Source organism: Salmo salar, chromosome ssa14 (assembly GCF_905237065.1).
Source record: "Salmo salar chromosome ssa14, Ssal_v3.1, whole genome shotgun sequence".
NCBI classification, from domain to species: domain Eukaryota; kingdom Metazoa; phylum Chordata; class Actinopteri; order Salmoniformes; family Salmonidae; genus Salmo; species Salmo salar.
The window spans coordinates 26,026,484-26,049,679 of NC_059455.1; the positions used below are offsets into that span (position 1 = coordinate 26,026,484).

The 23,196-nt window shown below is 43.4% G+C and overlaps 1 protein-coding gene across 1 annotated transcript in view; it reads right to left on the bottom strand.

Annotated features, from left to right (window-relative positions):
* Nucleotides 1-22,853, bottom strand: part of LOC106569209 (TGF-beta receptor type-1) — a 56,048-nt gene extending 33,195 nt beyond the window's left edge. The window contains exon 1 of the mRNA XM_014140342.2: nucleotides 22,689-22,853. Coding sequence (XP_013995817.1) covers nucleotides 22,689-22,764 — 76 coding nt within the window. The 5' untranslated portion in view covers nucleotides 22,765-22,853. The remainder of the gene's footprint in view (nucleotides 1-22,688) is intronic.
* Between the last annotated feature and the right edge of the window lie 343 nt (nucleotides 22,854-23,196).

Below are 23,196 nucleotides of genomic sequence, written 5' to 3' on the forward strand. Positions count from 1 at the left end.
GCTGGGGCCAGCTCTAGTCTAAATGTAGTGGTGAAAAATGATGTCAGGGAACCAGTGTGTTTCAGGGGGGATGGTTCAGAGAAATGCACAGTGCATGAGTGGGAGGAGACCATGTTAGCGTACATGCAGAAGAAGGGCTATGGTGGGCAGGAGAGGTCAGATAAACTGTCAGGGCGGGCACGTGACGTGGTAAGAGTAAGCCTACGCAGTAACCCAGTTAACTTAAGCCAGGACCCTAGACCAGTTTTTGACATTCTGAAGCGTCACAGTCAACTCCGACATGCCCCTAGCTGATGTTTATTCTACGTTGTCAATGGAAGGGGAGACTCCATTTGATTACTGGAGCAGACTGAACAGGGCCATAGAGGTGGCAGAGGACTGTTTGAAGAGGCATAACAAGGAGCTAGACAATCCATCACGTGTTCTGACTGTCATGTTCATCAAGCACTGTCCAAACCCAGAGCTGTCATTGATATTCATGTGCAAACCATTGCATGAGTGGACGGTTGCGGAGGTCCATGGCAGGCTGGAGGAGTACCAGAGGAAGTGCAAGGCTCCACGTCCCTTGCGGCTGGCCCCACTGGTCACCACACTGTCGCAGGAAGTAAGTAGGCCAGTGTTGGCTATTGCAAACGGTCCGGACCCCTTGCAGCAGCCCACAACTGGCTCATCCGAGGCATTGGATCGGGTGATTGGCATACTTGAACGGGTCTTGGAGCAGAGGCCACAGCAACCTGTAGGCGGCTATGATAACCATTTCCATGGGAGGCCCAGGAGAAGGGAGAACCCGTCTTTGCAATGCAAAGTGTGTGGTGATGCGAATCACAGCACAATGGATCATTGTTATTCTAACCACCTATGCTTCCTCTGTTATGCAGCTGGGCACACACACGTCAAGAATGCCCTCGCACTTCATCGGTAACTCCCGTCGCTCCATCAAACAGCAACACGACACAGCGGTAGGAAAACTAGCGGGCCCGCACAGGATGGGGGGGGGAAGTGCTGGGCCTTGTGAGGTGCCCCAATCAGTTAGTGGTGTAGATTTAGAGTCAGTATATTCAAGTGTTTGTGATGAAGTCAAGTCGAACGAAAAAGTCGTTATGCAAAATACACAGAGAGTGCTCCACAACGATGAACTCTTCTATACTAGTGTGTTACTGGGGGATGTTATAGAGGTGAGCGCTATGATTGACAGCGGTTCTATGGCATGCACATTGAGCTCAACAGTGGTGCCACGCCTTGAGAAAGCAGGTGTGCTCAAGAGTGGCTCCCTCAATCCAACTGAAGTGGTGTTGGTTGGCTGCAGGGGGTTGAAGACCAAGCCTGTAGGTGTGTGTGAATTGAATCGGTCTGTATGGCAGCAGTGTCTCTGTCCCTGTTCTAGTAGTGGATGGCCAACGTGATGAGCTTATCCTAGGCAGCAACGTGATTAAACACCTCATCAGGGAGCTGAAGACGACTGGTGACTTCTGGGAGAAGATGTCATCATCTGAACACAATGGAGATGACAAACTGTTCCGTCTGCTGGCTAATGTAGAGAGATGGAAAGGGACCGAAGTGCCAGAAAGAGTGGGCACAGTAAGGCTGAAGCGGGCGGTCACATTGGAGCCTATGCAGGAACATTTAGTCTGGGGCCGGCTGTGTACGCCTCAAAATGTATCCGCGGGCAGTGCTGTCGTTATTGAGCCTACGAGGGCACGCTCAAGACCAAAAAACATTCTAGTGGGGAGAACAGTAGCGACATTATGGAGCGATGGCTGGGTCCCTGTCAAAGTTATCAATCCCTCACCAAAGCCAGTAACAGTGAGACGGAATGCCAAGATAGCGGACGTTTTTCCTTGCATGGCATTAGAGGACTTTGACACTGACTATATGGATGGGCCCACTGTCAAACCGGTCCCCCTGGTGCAGCAGGTACACAAAATGGATGACAATCCAGACTTTGACAATGGTAGTGGAGATAGCTTGACCGTTGACAGTACCGTCAAACCGCACAGAGTGACAAGTGAGGTGTTGCACGAGTTAGGGCTAGGTGACATTGAGTCCACTCAGTTGTCGCAACAGTGTAAGGCCAGGCTAGTTCAGCTTATAGCCCGCTACGAGTCTATCTTCTCCCGGCACAAACTAGATTGCGGGAAGGCTACGGGATATGTCCATCGCATCAGACTCCGTGACACTAAGCCTTTTAGGCTACCTTACCGTAGGCTCTCCCCTAACCATTATGACAAGCTCAGGCAGGCCTTGGATGAGATAGAAGAGACGAGAGATAATCAGGAAATCCAGCAGTGAGTATGCCTCCCCACTCGTGCTGGTCTGGAAGAAGTCTGGTGATCTGAGACTGTGTACAGACTTCCGATGGCTCAATGCTCGCACCGTAAAGGATGCCCACCCTCTACCTCACCAAGCTGATGCTCTGGCGGCCCTGGGTGGCAATGCCTTCTTCTCTACAATGGATTTGACCTCTGGCTACTACAATGTGGAGGTGCATGAAGACGACAAGAAGTTTACAGCCTTCACTACTCCTTTTGGGTTATATGAATATAACCGTCTTCCACAAGGACTATGCAACAGCCCAGCTACATTCATGAGGATGATGTTGAGCATTTTTGGGGATCAACATTTTTCTAGCCTCCTATGCTACCTGGACGATGTGCTGGTTTTTGCCCCGACTGAAGAACTTGGATTGCAACGCTTGGAGTCAGTTTTTGAGCGTCTCAAAGCCCATAATATGAAATTGTCTCCAAAGAAATGCCATTTCATGAAGAGGTCAGTGCGGTTCTTGGGGCATGTCATCAGTGAAGGAGGTGTGGCCACATACCCAGAAAAAGTGACGGCTATTGCAGGGATGACAGAGAAGGATCTCATGGAGGATAACACGGACGTGCCCTCCCAGTGGAAGATTCAGTCCTTTCTCGGAATGATAGTCTATTACCAGCAGTTCATTGAGGGGTGCTCCACCATCGCTAAGCCGTTGCATGGGCTGACAACGGGGACGAAGGCACCACGCCACGGGAAAGGCAAGAGGAAAAGAGGGATACATAGGAAACTCACAGCAGCAGACTGGACTGGTGAGTGCAAACAGGCCTTTAGTCAGTTGAAACAAGCTCTCCTCGATCAGGTCATGCTAGCCCACCCTGATTTTAGTAGACCTTTCTTGCTGTCTGTAGACGCATCTAGTAATGGATTAGGTGCTGTCCTTTCCCAGGTGCCAGGGGATGGGTCTGCAGCCAGACTGGTAGCATTCACCAGCAAATCACTTACTTATGCACATTCAAAGTATCCTGCCCATAGGTTAGAGTTTTTTGCTTTACGGTGGGCTGTCTGTGAGAAATTTAGTAATTGGCTTAGGGGCAAGCCTTTTACTGTATGGACAGACAACAACCCATTAACCTGTTATGGCTAGGGGGCAGTATTTTCACGGCCGGATAAAAAAACGTACCCCATTTAATCTGATTATTACTCCTGCCCAGAAACTAGAATATGCATATAATTATTAGCTTTGGATAGAAAACACTCCAAAGTTTCTAAAACTGTTTGAATGGTGTCTGTGAGTATAACAGAACTCATTTGGCAGGCCAAAACCTGAGAAGATTCCATGCAGGAAGTGCCCTGTCTGACAATTTCTTGCCCTTCTTGATTATCTCTATCCAATACAGGGGATCTCTGCTGTTACGTGACACTTCCTACGGCTCCCATGGGCTCTCAGAAGGCGGCAAAAAGCTGAATCGTGGCTTTGCAGGCTCTGGCTGAAAAACATTAGCGCGTTTGGATAGTGGCTGGTCACAGTACTGTGAGACTCAGGCTCGTGCACGAGTTGACTCCATGTTTTATCTTTGAACGAAAACCACCACTCCCGGTCGGAATATTATCGCTTTTTTACGAGAAAAATGGCATAAAAATTGATTTTAAACAGCGGTTGACATGCTTCGAAGTACGGTAATGGAATATTTAGATTTTTTTGTCACGAAATGCGTCATGCGCGTGACCCTTCGTCACCCTTGGATAGTGTCTTGAACGCACGGACAAAACGCCGCTATTTGGATATAACAATGGATTATTTTGAACCAAACCAACATTTGTTATTGAAGTAGCAGTCCTGGGAGTGCATTCTGACGAAGAACACCAAAGGTAATCAAACTTTTCTAATAGTAAATCGGAGTTTGGTGAAGGCTAAACTTGCTGGGTGTCTAAATAGCTAGCCCTGTGATGCCGGGCTATGTACGCAGAATATTGCAAAATGTGCTTTCACCGAAAAGCCATTTTAAAATCGGACACCTCGATTGCACAAAGGAGTTCTGTATCTATAATTCTTAAAAGAATTGTTAATGCTTTTTGTGAATGTTTATCGTGAGTAATTTAGTAAATTCACCGGAAGTGTTCGGTGGGAATGCTAGTTCTGAACGTCACATGCTAATGTAAAAAGCTGGTTTTTGATATAAATATGAACTTGATTGAACAAAACATGCATGTATTGTATAACAATGTCCTAGGGTTGTCATCTGATGAAGATCAAAGGTTAGTGCTGCATTTAGCTGTGGTTTTGTTTTTTGTGACATTATATGCTAGCTTGAAAAATGGGTGTCTGATTATTTCTGGCTGGGTACTCTGCTGACATAATCTAATGTTTTGCTTTCGCTGTAAAGCCTTTTTGAAATCGGACAGTGTGGTTAGATTAACGAGAGTCTTGTCTTTAAAATGCTGTAAAATAGTCATATGTTTGAAAAATGGAAGTTTTTGTATTTTTGAGGAATTTGTCATTCGCGCCACGCCTATCATTGGATATTGGAGCAGGTGTTCCGCTAGCGGAACGTCTAGATGTAAGAGGTTAACCTCTATGGGCTAGGTGGGACGCTAACAGCCACTTGCAGCCTGTGGCGCGATTTTCAAAACCTTAAAAATCCTATTACTTCAATTTCTCAAACATATGACTATTTTACAGCCATTTAAAGACAAGACTCTCGTTAATCTAACCACACTGTCCGATTTCAAAAAGGCTTTACAACGAAAGCAAAACATTAGATTATGTCAGCAGAGTACCAAGCCAGAAATAATCAGACACCCATTTTTCAAGCCAGCATATAATGTCACCAAAACCCAGAAGACAGCTAAATGCAGCACTCACCTTTGATGATCTTCATCAGATGACAACCCTAGGACATTATGTTATACAATACATGCATGTTTGCATATATTTAAGCAGCGCAGACAGCCCCGAAACTTCCGGGGAATTCGCTAACATTTTACTAAATTACTCACGATAAACATTCACAAAAAGCATAACAATTATTTTAAGAATTATAGATACAGACCTCCTCTATGCACTCGATATGTCCGATTTTAAAATAGCTTTTGGTGAAAGCACATTTTGCAATATTCTAAGTACATAGCCCAGGCATCACGGGCTCGCTATTTAGACACCCGGCAAGTTTAGCACTCACCATAATCATATTTACTATTATAAAAGTTTGATTACCTTTTGTTGTCTTCGTCAGAATGCACTCCCAGGACGTCTACTTCAATAACAAATGTTGGTTTGGTCCAAAATAATCCATCGTTATATCCGAATAGCGGCGTTTTGTTCGTGCGTTCCAGACACTATCCGAAATGGTAAAGAAGTGTCGCGCGCATGGCGCAATTCGTGACAATAAAATTCTAAATATTCCATTACCAAACTTCGAAGCATGTCAACCGCTGTTTAAAATCAATTTTTACGCCATTTTTCTTGTAGAAAAGCGATAATATTCCGACAGGGAATCTCCTTTTCGGCAAACAGAGGAAAAAAAAAATCACAAAGGCGGGGGCGGTCAGGTCATGCGCATAAGCCCAGAGTCCCTTGATCGGCCACTTGAGAAAGGCGATAATGTGTTTCAGCCTGGGGCTGGAATGACGACAATCTGTTTTTTCCCGGGCTCTGAGAGCCTATGGAAGACGTGGGAAGTGTCACGTTAGAGCAGAGATCCTTAGTAAAAGATAGAGATGGAAAAGAAGTTCAAGAAATGGTCAGACAGGCCACTTCCTGTAAAGGAATCTCTCAGGTTTTGACCTGCCATTTGAGTTCTGTTATACTCACAGACACCATTCAAACAGTTTTAGAAACTTTAGGGTGTTTTCTATCCATATGTAATAAGTATATGCATATTCTAGTTACTGGGTAGGAGTGGTAACCAGATTAAATCGGGTATGTTTTTTATCCAGCCGTGTCAATACTGCCCCCTAGCCCTAACAGGTTAACATACATCCTGTCCAAGCCCAAATTGGACACCTATGAACAGAGATGGGTTGCTAAACTTGCTCCATTCGAGTTTGACATCAAGTACATTCCCGGTTCCAAAAATGTCATTGCTGATGCACTCAGTAGACAGCCATTTGTGCAGCCGAGCGCTCTCCACCGCGTCACAAGGGTTCCATACAAGGCCTTGCTGGAAGAAGCTGCGGGAGTACGTGCTGAGAAGGTGCAAGATGTGTTCTGCTGGTCGAACCACCCATTCGACCTCGAAAGCTGCTCACCGTCAATTGAGGCAGATGCCTGTGAAATTGTCATGGACTGCCAAACTACCTCCTATCCTTCTCCTGGTTCTCTGTCAAAGGAAGTGGTGTCAGCAGTCCTGAGGTCGCAAGGGGAGGCTGGTCTACAGAACTGTGCGCTGCTACTGCCTCAGCTCACTCAGTCACTGGTGCCATCTGAGATGTCAGATGTGAGAGTGCTATCCCGTGACGACCTGATATCAAAGCAGCGACAGGATGACGCTCTCGCCAGAGTTGTCTTCTACGTGGACAGGGGCCGTAGACCTAGGAGGGAACGTGGCCATGAACCACTCGAGGCTCTGCGGATTCTGAAGACCTGGGAGAAGTTCACTCTGAAAATGGGTGTACTGTATCGCGTTACCAAAAATTTGCTGTCAAAGAAGAAGACGTACCAGTATGTAGTACCCACCTCCATGAGGGTGACAGTTCTACGATGAAGCCGGTCATCAGGGGCAACAGCGGACGTTGTACTTGACGAGACAGCGGTTCTTCTGGCATGGTCTGGAGTCGGATGTCAGAGAGCATGTCAAGACCTGCAAGAGGTGTGTGTTCAGTAAGGCCCCCGAGCCAGAGGCCAGAGCTCCACTGGAGAACATCATCACGACTGAGCCCCTCGAGTTGGTGTGCGTGGAATTCTGGTCTGCTGAAGACTCCAACAACAAGTCCTTGGATGTCCTGGTCATCACTGATCATTTTACTAAGATGGCCCATGCCTTCTTGTGTCTGAACCAATCAGCTAAAGCAGTGGCCCTTCAGCTATGGAACAAATCTTCTGTGTGTATGGTTTTCCTCGTCGTATCCACTCTGACCAAGGGGCCAACAAATTGATGGCTGAGTTGTTGAGTGCTGCAGGAGTCCAGAAGTCGCACACAACTCCCTACCATCCAATGGGGAACGGGGGAGTCGAAAGGTTCAATAGAACGCTGGGAAACATGATCAGGGCTTTACCTACAAGAGCAAAGCACAGGTGGCCTCAGAAGCTGAAGTCGTTGACCATGAAACCATAGCCCATGAAACCACGGGCTATGCCCCTTTCCAGTTGATGTTTGGGAGAACCCCACGTATGCCTGTCAACATGATGTTTGGTACTGTGCTGCAAGACTCAGAGGGTTGTAGACTATGACGAGTACATAAAGTCCCTGACGAGCGACCTGAGGGAGGCCATGGAGACGGTACAGGTGTCGGCAACCAAACAGCTGAAGAGGCATGCGGGCCTCTACAACAGGAAGATCAGAGGAGCTCGGTGATCGGGTGCTGCTGGCGAATAAGGGTGAACGTGGAAAGAGGAAGCTGGCAGATCATTGGGAGAACAACCTCTATATTGTTACGGAGAAGAATAGCGTTATCCACATCTTCAAGATACAGAACATGTCGACTGGCCAGGAGAAAACAGTCCACCGTAATCTGATAATGCCTGTAAACTTCTTGCCTCTACCTGACACTGCCTTGGAGACACCTAATACGGGAGACCGTGAGGATCCAAGTGAGGAGATGGAGGACTCATCCGTGAACGATACACCAGAAATGGACATTGGTGAGAGGACTAGTGTGTGGGTATCAGAACAGACCAGTGGTGGTTGTAGGTGAACAGGTTAAACGTAATAACTCTGTTAGGCCTGTCAGGTCAGGGGCTGGTCGGGTTAAGAAAAGCCCAGTGAGACTCAGAGACTATGCAGACACAGAGGGTTTTTCATACAGAATTCATTAGAATACCTGTGTGGGTGTAGGATTAGAATCCAAGTCTGTAGCCCATTTCTTTTTTTTTTCTCGTTCAAGAGACCCCATGGAGGTCATGGGTCAGAGGTCAAGGTTTTTCTGTCTGAGGTTCTTATTGTCACTGAGTGTAGTGAACATGTAACAGGCATGTTTTCCTACGGGGTCTTTGAATTCCCCTAATTCTCTTTAGAGAATAGTCTTTGCACTGGAATATTTGGTGACATATGTATTGCATACCTCATTTTGTTTCTTTATAGTATGCAAGTGTAATTCTGCAGGGGAGAATGTAACAGGGTTGGTTATGTTTCCACTTGCCTCTAAAGAAATGTGTACTTAATGTTCAAGCATTCGTATTGGTTGGTTCAACTGATGACAATAAGGTTTGTTGTGATTGGCCCCGCTTGCAGATAGGGGGAGATGGCGAACGTCAGGTCTTCCCAGTATGAAAATGTGACGCAAGGGATTTTGCCATCGACAGCCATCAGTATCATTAAGCCCTGCACAACTACCGTGCTGTTTCTCATTTAACAACAGGAATAAATGATGCTCAACTGGGACCACTGGCTGATGTGATTTATTAGGAGAAAACACAACGCAAGGAGAGTACGATATACATCTGTTACAATTGCCATTTTAAATTAAAGGATTCATATAATATTCAATAAATATTAAAGTACATAATATCTGATTTGGATCAACAAAAATATCTAACAATAGATATGTTTCCATCCAATTGACGGCAGATTTCCATGTGAATATTCTAAAATCCGCATAAAGAAAATTTGCACATTTTCCAAACAGTGGTGCATTTCCACCAAACGCGCTTGTTCTGGATAAAAATCAGTGCGTGATGACATGGTGTACACAATGTACTTTTCACTTAAATTCATGTTCCATAATTTAAAGTTGTTTCCATTGTATTTTCAACACTAACTTGTGTTAAATACAGTAGCAGGTGCTCTCTAGCCAACAGCTTGCATATACATCAAGTAGGCTAGTTTACATGGATGAGATTACTATGGAAAAGAGCAAGAATATTTTTGTCATACGGCATTCAAGCATCGATCATGTCACCAGAATAAGACCCTCGATATTTATAGGAAAGGAGCATCAAGCTCATCAACGTGCACTTTCGCCACCCTGTGAAGATCATCATAACTTATTTAATCTGTAGCCTAATAAACCACATTGTTCCCAAGTCGTAGTTGGAGGACCACACACGCACACCTTATGACATTACTTCGATATGATGGTTATTATATGGCGTTTCCACCGACATTTCTCGCACAATTCATTTTTCTGACACAAAAAGATCTCAGCATGTAGAATCTGAATTCCATCACAGCCGTTGTGATTTTTTTAATACAGTATGATGTGGTTAATCAAATCAAACTTTGTCACATGCGCCAAATACAACAAGTATGGACCTAACCGTGAAACGCTTACTTACAAGCCCTTTACCAACAGTGCAGTTCAAGAAGAGTTAATAAAATATTTACCAAATAAAGCAAAAAAATATAAAACGCAATAACGAGGCTATATACAGGGGGTACCGGTACCGAGTCAGTGTGCTGGGGTACAGGTTAGAGGTAATTTGTACATGTAGGTAGGGGTGAAGTGACTATGCATAGATAAAACAGCAAGTAGCAGCAGTGTACAAAACAAATGGAAGGGGGGGTGTCAATGTAATAGTCTGATGGCCATTTGATTAGTTGTTCAGCAGTCTTATGGCTTGGGGGTAGAAGCTGTTAAGGAGCCTTTTGGTCCTAGACTTGGCGCTCCGGTACCACTTGCCGTGTGGGTGACTGGACTTTTATGCGCTATCCTCTGACACCGCCTATTATATAAGTCCTGGATTGCAGGAAGCTTGGCCCCAGTGATGTACTGGGCCGTATGTACTACCCTCCGTAGTGCCTTACGGTCAGATGCCGAGCAGTTGCCATACCAGGCGGTGATGCAACCGGTCAGGATGTTCTCGATGGTGGGGCTGTAGAACTTTGAGGGTCTGGGGACCCATGCCAAATCTTTTGTCTCCTGAGGGGGAAAAAGTTTTGTCGTGCCCTCTTCACGACTGCCTTGGTGTGTTTGGACCATGATAGATCGTTGGTGATGTGGACACCAAGGAACTTGAAACTCTCGACCAGCTCACTACAGCCCAGTTGATGTTAATGGGGGCCTGTTCGGACCGCCTTTTCCTGTAGTCCACGATCAGTTTCTTTGTCTTGCTCACATTGAGGGAGAGGTTGTTGTCCTGGCACCACACTGCCAGTTCTCTGACCTCCTCCCTATAGGCTGTCTCGTCGTTGTTGGTGATCAGGCCTACCGCTGTTGTGTCGTCAGCAAACTTAATGATGGTGTTGGAGTCGTGTTTGGTCGTGGGTGAACAGGGAGTACAGAAGGGGACTAAGTACACACCCCTGAGGGGCCCCAGTGTTGAGTAATGAGTAAGATATGAGGATTCCAAAGAAATGGTCAAAAGCCACCCACCCCAATCTGTTTGCGTGATAATATAAGTACCATTGACTTTTGGGCTGTCCCAAGTAGAATATATCCTGATAAAAATAAATACCTATAAATCGCATTGGCTATGACTGGCCAGTCTGCAACAAACTTGAAATGTTGTATCAACTATTAACTTGGGCCTGGCCTGAAGCTTGCACTAGCAAACTTGCAACATTGTATAAAGTATTCTGTGCCCTCAGTTTCCCATGCCAGTGAGCTCCTGACAGACAGACACAGTTTTAGGTTATTTGAGCAAGAGATAAGAAGTAATCAGATAGGCCTTTTTTTATTACATTTCCACTGGATCAGAGCATGACATTTTTTCCCCCTTTCATGCTGAGTGGTTATCGAAAGGGAGAGAGCTGGAAAGATTTTTCAAATTGACAATAATTCCTCAAGACTTTCTCAATGGATTTACTTGCTTTTTGAGGCAAATAAAAATTACTTTGAGAAGCTCCACAGTGATGGTGAGTTAAGACAATCAAAAATAGTATCAAATCCCCAAATGGGCACATTTATGAGCCTACATTTGCATGCAGGCCAGGTAGCTAAGCCCTAGTTCTAAGAGTAACCAGGTGAGTGTCCTTAATCAAGATTGACAGGAGTGCGCCAAACAAAAGACAATGAATAAATGAAATGAAATAAAACCAAAACTTTTTCCTCACAAGTGTAGCCTAGGTTGTGCCCTCTGCTTCACAACGTGTCCACTCCTACAATGACAACGGTAAGACTGTAATAATATAATAATAATAATAATAATAATAATAATTTGAATGCATTAACCTCTCTAGGCTAGGCGGGACGAATTCGTCCCACCTACGTAACAGCCACTGCTATCCTGTGGCGCGATTTTCAAAACCTTAAAAATCCTATTACTTCAATTTCTCAAACATATGACTATTTTACAGCCATTTAAAGACAAGACTCTCGTTAATCTAACCACACTGTCCGATTTCAAAAAGGCTTTACAACGAAAGCAAAACATTAGATTATGTCAGCAGAGTACCAAGCCAGAAATAATCAGACACCCATTTTTCAAGCCAGCATATAATGTCACCAAAACCCAGAAGACAGCTAAATGCAGCACTCACCTTTGATGATCTTCATCAGATGACAACCCTAGGACATTATGTTATACAATACATGCATGTTTTGTTCAATCAAGTTCATATTTATATCAAAAACCAGCTTTTACATTAGCATGTGACGTTCAGAACTAGCATACCCCCGCAAACTTCCGGGGAATTCGCTAACATTTTACTAAATTACTCACGATAAAGCGTTCAACAAAAGCATAACAATTATTTTAAGAATTATAGATACAGACCTCCTCTATGCACTCGATATGTCCGATTTTAAAATAGCTTTTTGGTGAAAGCACATTTTGCAATATTCTAAGTACATAGCCCAGGCATCACGGGCTCGCTTATTTAGACACCCGGCAAGTTTAGCACTCACCATAATCATATTTACTATTATAAAAGTTTGATTACCTTTTGTTGTCTTCGTCAGAATACACACCCAGGACTGCTACTTCAATAACAAATGTTGGTTTGGTCCAAAATAATCCATCGTTATATCCGAATAGCGGCGTTTTGTTCGGATGCGTTCCAGACACTATCCGAAATAGTAAAGAAGTGTCGCGCGCATGGCGCAATTCGTGACAATAAAATTCTAAGTATTCCATTACCGTACTTCGAAGCATGTCAACCGCTGTTGAAAATCAATTTTTACGACATTTTTCTCGTAGAAAAGCGATAATATTCCGACAGGGAATCTCCTTTTCGGCAAACAGAGGAAAAAATCCCAAAGGCGGGGGCGGTCGGGGTCACGCGCATAAGCCAGTGTCCCTTGATCGGCCACTTGAGAAAGGCGATAATGTGTTTCAGCCTGGGGCTGGAATGACGACATTCTGTTTTTTCCCGGGCTCTGAGCGCCTATGGACGACGTGGGAAGTGTCACGTTAGAGCAGAGATCCTTAGTAAATGATAGAGATGGAAAAGAAGTTCAACAAATGGTCAGACAGGCCACTTCCTGTAAAGGAATCTCTCAGGTTTTGACCTGCCATTTGAGTTCTGTTATACTCACAGACACCATTCAAACAGTTTTAGAAAATTTAGGGTGTTTTCTATCCATATGTAATAAGTATATGCATATTCTAGTTACTGGGTAGGAGTGGTAACCAGATTAAATCGGGTATGTTTTTTATCCAGCCGTGTCAATACTGCCCCCTAGCCCTAACAGGTTAAAAGAAGTTACCGGAACCAAACAAACATTGTAGATTAGAAATTATGTACTACTGCTGATACTGGTGTGCTACCCTCACGGCCTCCGCAATGGATTAGTCCACTCAGAAAGGCGGAATTCCCTAAATTCCCATCAAATTCCCTAAGTATGCATTACATAGGATGAATAGAAACAATACTACGAGCCGCAGCTCCATACTACTTGTCAGACAGAGCTGATACTGTATGCTCGTTGATGGGCTGATACTGTTTACAAATCAGATGTGTACTATATTTAACCTCTTGACAGTCGCCTAGGATAGGGGGCGCTACAGCAATTTTTGAAAAGAATTCGTGCCCATTTTAAACGGCCTCCTACTCAAACTCAGAAGCTAGGATATGCATATAATTAATACTTGTGGATAGAAACCACCCTAAAGTTTCTAAAACTGTTTGAATGGTGTCTGAGTATAACAGAACTCATATGGCAGTCAAAACCCCGAGACCAATCGTAACAGGATGTGGAATTCTGAATTGGGGACTCAACTTCATCACTTTGCCTATAAATCATACCGTGAGCAATGGTTCATTGAGCACTTCCTATTGCTTCCACTAGATGTCCCCAGTCTTTACAAAGTGGTTTGAGTCTCCTACTGTGAAAACTGACAGAATGAGAGGCTGTGGAAAGTGGTCACATGAGGAGGGCCATCACCATTATGACGCTGGCGCCCCTGGCTACCCTCCCCTTTCGAAACGTTTAGAAAGACAATGCAATCGTCCCCCTTGAATCTTATTGGAGCTCTGGTTGAAAAAGGCCCTAAAGATTTATGTTATACAACGTTTGAACAAACCTACATTTAAAAAAAATGCATTTTATTGAAAGAGGAGTCCCGCGGCCGACGGAGCTTTTGGAGCAGCCTTCAGAACGCGCTAACAAGAACAAGCTATTGGGACGTAAAGGATTAACTTTTTCGAACGAAAATACATTTGTTGTGGACCTGGGATTCCTGGAAGTGCTTTCTGATGAAGATAATCAAAGGTAAGGGATTATTGACAATAGTATACAAGAGTAGATTTGATATGCGATTGTTCCAAGATGGCGCTGACCTGTAACGGTAGCCTATTTTTCTGAGTATCGCATCCCCTTTTATCGCAAAGTGTGATTACCCAGTAAAGTTATTTTTAAATCTGGCATTGCAGGTGCTTTCAAGAGATGCTAATCTATAAATCTTAGAATGACAATATTACATTTTAAAAATGTTTTCGAATAGTAATTTAGTAAATTGTAGCGCTGTTTCACCAGATGCATTTGAGGGAAAATAGTTAGTCAACGTCACACGCCGATGTAAAATGCTGTTTTTATATATAAATATGAACTTTATCGAACAAAAGAATGCATGTATTGTGTAACATGATGTCCTAGGAGTGTCATCTGATGAAGATTGTCAAAGGTTAGTGCTGCATTTAGCTGTTTTTTGGTTATTTGTGATGCATGTGGTTGGTCGGAAAATGGCTGTGTGGCTACTTTTACGATATACTCCTCTAACATAATCTACAGTTTTGCTTTTGCTGTAAAGCCTTTTTGAAATCGGACAACGTGGTTCGATTCAGGAGAGGTGTATCTATAAAATGATAGAACATAGTCCTATATTTGAAAAAATATATATATTAAATTTTGTTATGCTAATGGCGATAGGATTTTTCGCTGGATGTCGAGCCCGACCAGGGGTTAAAAAAAAAAATATTGAACCTTTATTTTATCTGGGAGTCATACTGAGACCAAGGTCTAACAGATGAGCCCTACATAACATACCCAAATCAAAGATATATACACACACAAAACACATTCCTCGGTAATAAGGTCCTCAATCAGCTTTCTGAACTGCCCTGGAACAAACTAAAAGCTGATTTACCTAACTCAGTAGAGGTGTGGTAACTCGTATGTCTAAAGCAGGGTTCCCCAACTGGCGGCCTGCAAATTGTGGTTTTATTTGGCCTCCTAAGTTCTGAGTAAAGAAAAACACACCACACACACACACAGTGCATTCGGAAAGTATCCCTTCCCTTTTTCCACATTTTGTGATGTTACAGCCTTATTTGAAGAATGGTGCCGGAGGGGATGGCTGAAGTTTTACGTGCTCCTAACCAACTGTTAATTTTTCCGCATTGTTTGTAACTTATTTTGTACATATTGTTGCTGCTACTGTCACTTATGGCCAAAAATAACTTCTGGACATCAGAACAGCGATTACCCACCTCGAACTGGACAAATACGATTTTTTTCTTTAACAAGTCCACGTGAATTATCTACTTATTTCTCGGGAACGGGTCCAAATCCCTGTAATTTGCGTGTAGAGAAGACGGAGATAAAGGGGGCGGAGTTCGGGCTGCCTTCTGAGAATTCGGAGGCGAGTGAGTGAACCCCCTCTACCATCAGTCCTATTAGCCAACGTGCAATCATTGGATAACAAAATGGATGAGCTCCGATCAAGGACATCCTACCAACGGGACAACTAATATCTTATGTTTCACTGAGTCGTGGCTGAATAACCACATGGATAACATACAGATGGCAGGGTTTTCGGTCCATCGGCAAGATAGAACAGCTGCCTACGGTAAGACAAGGGTTGGTGGTCTGTGACTATTTGTAAATAACAGCTGGTGCACAAAATCTAATATTAAGGAAGTCTCGAGGTTTTGCTCACCTGAAGTAGAGTATATCATGATAGGCTGTGAAGCACACTATATACCAAGAGTTTATCTACAGTTGAAGTCGGAAGTTTACATACACTTAGGTTGAAGTCATTAAAACTAGTTTAACCACTCCACAAATTTCTTGTTAACAAACTATAGTTTTGTCAAGTTGGTTAGGACATCTACTTTGTGCATGACACAAGTAATTTTTCCAACAATTGTTTACAGACAGATTATTTCACTGTATCACAATTCCAGTGGGTCAAAAGTTTACATACACTAAGTTGACTGTGCCAGCTTGGAAAATTCCAGAAAATAATGTCATGGATTTAGAAGCTTCTGATAGGCTAATTGACATCATTTGAATCAATTGGAGGTGTACCTGTGGATGTATTTCAAGGCCTACTTTCAAACTCTTTGCTTGACATCATGGGAAAATCAAAAGAAATCAGCCAAGACCTCAGAAAAAAAATTGTAGACCTCCACAAGTCTGGTTCATCATTGGGAGCAATTTCCAAATGCTTGAAGGTACTACATTCATCTGTACAAACAATAGTACGTAAGTATAAACACCATGGGACCACGCAGCTGTCATACTGCTCAGGAAGGAGACGCATTCTGTCTCCTAGAGATTAAAATTAACGTACTTTGATGCGAAAAGTGCAAATCAATCACAGAACAGCAAAAGGACCTTGTGACGATGCTGGAGGAAACCAAAAGTATCTATATCCACAGTAAAACGAGTCCTATAATTGACATAACCTGAAAGGCCGCTCAGCAAGGAAGTACTGCTCCAAAACCGCCATAAAAAAAGCCTGATTACGCTTTGCAACTGCACATGCGGACAAAGATCGTACTTTTTGGAGAATTGTCCTCTGGTCTGATGAAACAAAAATAGAACTGTGGATATATTGAAGCAACGTCTCAAGACATCAGGCAGGAAGTTAACCTCTTCACTATAGGGGGCAGTATTTTCACGGCCGGATGAAAAACGTACCCAAATTAAACGGCCAACTACACGGGCCCAGGGACTAGAATATGCATATTATTAGTAGATTTGGATAGAAAACACTGAAGTTTCTAAAACTGTTTGAATGATGTCTGAGTATAACAGAACTCATATGGCAGGCAAAAACCTGAGAAAAATCCGAACAGGAAGTTTGACCTCAGATGGCTGTAGTCATTTCAAATGAAGTTCTATCTAAAATACAGTGTCTGTGATGTCATATTGCACTTCCTAAGGCATCCACTAGATGTCAACAGTCATTAGAACCTAGTTTGAGGCTTCTAGAATACAATTTCATTGAATAACACCCGGAACAGTATGTGGTCGGGCTGGGGTCATTGCCTTACCTCGTGCGCGTTCACGAAGGATTAGCCATTTTTCTTTTGTAATGAATCTGCTATTGTCCGGTTGGAATATTATCGCAATTCTACGATTATAACACCCTAAAGATTGATTGTGAACATGGTTTGACATGTTACTACAAACGCTGAGGGAACTTTATAACTTTGTCGACGGTGGAAAGATGCATTTTGGAATGGGGATCTGGACGCGCCATCAAAGCGGATTTATTTCGACATAAATGATGGACTTTATCGAACAAATTAATATTTATTGTGGAAGTGGGAGACCTTCCGAGTGCATTCAGCCAAAGATCAGCAAAGGTAAGATAATATTTAACATATTTCAGCATTTTGGGGATGCCGTGGCTGGACGGCTAACTGAATAGCATGGTGCTCAGTAGAATATTGAACAATGTGCTTTCTACGTAAAGTTATTTTGAAATCTGACACAGCGGGTGCATAAAAGAGTACTGTATCTATAATTCTTAAAATAATTGTTATGTATTTTGTCAACGTTTATGATGAGTATTTTTGTAAATTCACCGGAAATTTTGGGGTGAATACATTTTCTGAACTTCACGCGCCAATGTAAAATGTTTTTTTTTTTATATAAATATGAACTTGATGGAACAAAAAAATGCATGTATTGTCTAACATAATGTCCTAGGAGTGTCATCTGATGAAGATCGTCAAAGGATAGTGCATCATTTTAGCTGGTTTTGTGCTTTTGGACGGCTAACCTTGCTTTGAAAATCGCTGTCCTTGCTAAGAAAATGGCTGTGTTGTTTTTTGCTGTGGTTGTATCCTAACATAATCTAATGTTTTGTTTTCGCTGTAAAGCCTTTTTGAAATCGGACAATGTGGTTGGATTCAGGAGAGGTTTATCTTTCAAATGGTGTAAAATAGTCGTATGTTTGAGAAAATTGAATTGTGGCATTTTAGTTTTTGTATTTCGTGCCATGCGATCCCATTGGCTGTTGGCTAGGGGTTCCGCTGGCGGAACGGGGTTCTGTTAAGCTTGGTTGGAAATGGGTCTTCCAAATGGGCAATGACCGCAAGCATACTTCCAAAGTTGTGGCAAGTGGCTTAAGGACAACAAAGTCAAGGTATTGGAGTGGCCATCACAAAGCCCTGACCTCAATCCCATAGAAAATGTGGGCAGAACTGACAAAGCGTGTGCGAGAAAGGCGGCCTACAAACCTGACTCAATTACACCAGCTCTTTCAGGAGGAATGGGCCAAAATTCACCCAACTTATTGTGGGAAGCTTGTGGAAGGCTACCCGAAACATTTGACCCAAGTTAAACAATTTAAAGGCAATGCTACCAAATACTAATTGAGTGCATGTAAACTTCTGACCCACTGGGAATGTGATGAAAGAAATAAAAGATTCTCTCTACTATTATTCTGACATTTAACATTCTTAAAATAAAGTGGTGATCCAAACTGACCTAAGACATGGCATAGTCTTCCCTGTGGCTCAGTTGGTAGAGCATGGTGTTTGCAACGCCAGCATGGTGTGTGCAACGCCAGGGTTGTGGGTTCGATTCCCACGGGGGGCCAGTACAACATATATATTTTTTAATATATGCATGTAATGTATGCAATGTATGCATTCACTACTGTAAGTCGCTCTGGATAAGAGTGTCTGCTAAATGACTAAAATGTAATGTACATTTTTACTAGGATTAAATGTCAGGAATTGTGAAAAACTGAGTTTAAAATGTATTTGGCTAAGGTGTACATAAACTTCTGACTTCAACTGTATATTTTTCGTAGCTGTCTATAGCTGTCTCACACAGAGGCAGCGCTCCTAGAAGCCGAGGACTTTAATGCAGGGAAACTTAAATCTGTTTTACCTCATTTCTGCCAGCATGTATAATGTGCAACCAGGGGGGGGAACAAACTGGACCACCTTTACTCCACACAGAGACAGGTACAAAGCTACCTCGCCCTCCATTTGGCAAATCTGACCATATCAAATCTGATTCCTGCTTACAAGCAAAAACTAAAGCAGGAAGAACCAGTGATTCGCTCAATAAGGAAGTGTTCAGAGGACACAGATGCTAAGCTCAAGGACTGTTTCGCTAGCACAGACTGGAATATGTTCTGGGATTCTTCCAATGGCATTGAGTACATAAGTCATTGGCTTCATCAATAAGTGCATTGATGACGTTGTCCCCACAGTGACTGTATGTACATACCCCAACCAGAAGCCATGGTTTACAGGCAACATCCGCACTGAGCTAAAGGGTAAAGCTGCTGGTTTCAAGGAGCGGGACTCTAACCCGGACACTTATAAGAAATCCCGCTATGCCCTCCAACGAACCATCAAACAGTCAAAGGGTCAATACAGAACTAAGATTGAATCGTACTACACCAGCTCCGGCGCTCAGATGTGGCAGAGCTGTCGGGGCGGTATGCAAGACAGATCCACAGATGACGCAATCTCTATTGCACTCCACACTCCCCTTTCCCACTTGGACAAAAGGAACACCTACATGAGAATGCTATTTATTGACTACAGCTCAGCGTTCAACACCATAGTGCCCTCAAGGTTTATGACTAAGCTAAGCATCCTGGGACTAAACACCTCCCTTTGCAACTGGATCCTGGACTTCCAGGCAGGCCGCCCCCAGGTGGTAAGGGTAGGTAACACATCTGCCACGTTGATCCTCAACACAGGAGCCCCTCAGGGGTGCGTGCTCTGTCCCCTCCTGCACTCCCTGTTCACCCATGACTGCATGGCCAAGTACGACTCCAACACAATCATTAAGTTTGCTGACGACACAACAGTGGTAGGACTGACCACTGACAATGATATAGACTGACCTCCTCCCTATAGGCTGAGACCTGGCAGTGTGGTGCCAGGATAACAACCTCTCCCTCAACGTGATCAAGACAAAGGAGATGATTGTGGATTACAGAAAAAGGAGGGCCAAGCACACCCCCATTCTCATTGACGGGGCTGTAGTGGAGTAGTGGAGTGGGTTGAGAGCTTCAAGTTCCTTGATGTCCACATCACCAACAAACCATCATGGTCCAAACACACCAAGACAGTTGTGAAGAGGGTACGATAATGCCTATTCCCCCTCCGAAGACTGAAAAGATTTGGCATGGGTCCTCACATGCTCAAAATGTTCTACAGCTGCACCATCGAGAGCATCCTGACTGTTTGCATCACCGCCTGGTATGGCAACTGCTTGGCCTCTGACCGAAAGGCACTACAGAGGGTAATGTGTACGGCCCAGTACATCAAGCTTCCTGTAATCTAGGACCTCTATACCAGTCGGTGTCATAGGAAGGCCCAAAAAATTGCCAATGACTCCAGCCACCCTAGTCATAGATTGTTCTCTCTACTACCGCACGGCAAGCGGTCCCAGAGCACCTAGTTTAGGTCAAAAAGGCTTCTTAACAGCGTCAACCCCCAAGCCATAAGACTCTTGAACAGTTAATCAAATGGCTACCCTGACTATTTGCATTGTCCCCACATCCCATTTTTACACTGCTGCTACTCTGTTTATTATCCATGCATAGTCACTTTACCTCTACCTACATGTACATACTACCTCAATTACCTCACCTAACCAGTGCCCCCACACATTGACTCTGTACCGGTACCCCCTGTATATTAGCCTCGCTACTATTCTTTTATTGTTGCTCCTTAATTATTTTAACTGCACTATTGGTTAAGAGCTTGTAAATAAGCATTTCACTGTAAGGTCCACACCTGCTGTATTTGGCACCTGTGACATCACTTTAGAATAAATCAATTTGGATTAAATATTAGGTCTGGGCCAATTGAGGAAAGTCTCTGAATTAGCATATGAATCCTATAATTTAAAAATGGCAAATTTGTGTGGAATCAATTACCTTAATTTATCAGAGATCAAATTATATTTCAACAAAATATAGCAGGAATGCTAATCTGATCTCTTTCTAACTACAGATACAATCTGAGATGGTGGGCGTCGTGGATGGCTGAAATGACATGGAAAGACCCATCTTCAATTGGTTCACAGAACTCCATCCCTCTGTGCACACTGTGGAATGGCTCTGAGGAGGGTTTATTCCCTATGGTGGACTATAGGTTTGTAAGTGACATTATGGAAATTACATATAGACCTATTCACATCTCAGCACAGTACACTGATAGGCATGGACCAGATGAGATCTAACCATGCAAAATAACATTACTCATTTATGAACCTATGACATATTACAGCAGAAAACTAGATCATGTTTCTGATCATGTCCCTGCTTTCCTCTCCTCTTGTCATCCATTACAAGACACCCTACACAGGGATGCTTGTGCTGGAGAATTTGTGCTCTCTGTACATTGAAGGTATGTATGGATGAGCCGTTCTCAGCTCTGCCCATCAGTGGACAAATGGAGCCCATCACCATTCCTCATACAGATGGGATGCTTTGTTTCCACGAGCCTACTCCGTGAATTGGATTGCGATTAAGATTAAACACGTTATGGCTTCATTAACTATAACCTTCTCATCTCTAGACTACATCTCCTATCCATCCGTTAAAAAAAACTCCCTGCACAATTTTAGAATTGGAACTCGAGATGACTATACTGTGACAAGGTAATTTTGCTATAGCAAAGCTTCAATGGAGAAGCTGAAAAATATATAAATTGTTGCCTCGGGCAACAACTCGTGGGTTACAATGTCAATGTAGGCTACATGCGCCTCCAGCATCCATGGACGCTTCAGCAGGCACGTAGAGTATGTTTGGTAGCCTAAGTAATCATTCCTTGTTAGTCAATTATCAGAAACACCACGTCTTGAATCGATACGCCTCCAATATTCTGTATCAAAGCATACGATTTGTATCTGGTAAACGGGTCATTCGGTAGTCAGTTATTTGCAACAGTGTATCTAACGTTAAATAGCCTAAAGGGGCTTAGCCTAGGCTACATATTGATCTACCTACGTGAGTCCTTATCAATAATCGACTATTTAGACATTTTAGATGATAATGTGCTCTTTGGACTAATGTATTCAGATAGCACTTGTCGAATACAACGAAAGAAGTTATGACGAGCTTTTTCGATCTCTAGAGACACTACATATCTCAGCAGACAAGCGGATGCATTGTATGATCCAATAGACTACAATGTCGCCTCCCTATCACGCTTCCATGATAATAATTATCTGGAAACTGTATCACATTGTAACAAGTATAAAACTGTCACGTTTTCAACAGTTCATATGTGCCGATCCTATTCATTCGGTTCGCTTTGCTCGTCCTATGACTCAAACAACTATGTTGACCAAAAAGAATATATACTGGACAAATCGACTTCACCGCGCGCGATGTCACAAATGGACCAAGTACCCGAAAGAGAGCAATTGTCGAGTCTCTCTTTTGCTAGACAACATATCAGCCACTTCAACACATCGGGATATAAATGTCTGGCCAAGGCACCTCCTAAACTATAGGCAACTGAGGCCATTTTCGTGCAAGTGACTTTTTATACGTTTTCTCCCCCGCTTTCTCGCCTGGTCATTTGCTTAACAATAACCATTCCTGGCAGCTCGGTTCCCCATGACCTGCGCCATGTTTGAAAACACAATTATTGAAAACAAAACCAAGTGTGAAAATCTAACTTGAGAATCATAATTCTGTGTCTAAAGCCATATACGGCAGTGTCTGCTTCACTTACCAATGGATATGTGAATTCCTGCTCCAAGGAACACGACCAAAAATATGAAATTACAGCGTATTGTATCCATTGTCATAACAAATTACTCTGGGCAATTTCTCACCAACTTCTGTATTCTTTGCTTGGAGGAAGAACAAAAAAAATGGTCTGATTGCCAACAACGCGAAAATACCCCGCCCACATGGAACACCCCCAACCGCCCTTAAAACCCCTTCTCACACTGGGCGTGTTCAAGCATGCAGACGGTAGTCGAAAATCAATGAATGAAGTCAGCGGAGGTGCATCTGCGACAGCCGAAAGTCGGACACTGTAGTGGTTTCCCAACAGCAAGGCTCAGATTAACATGGCAGTGTCAACATACGCTACATGACCAAACGTATGTGGACACTGCCTCATCTAACATATAATTCCAAAATCATGGGCATTAATATGGAGTTGGTCCCCCTTTGCTGCTATACTATCCTACACTATTCTGGGAAGGCTTTCCACTAGAACAGTGTTGTGGGGA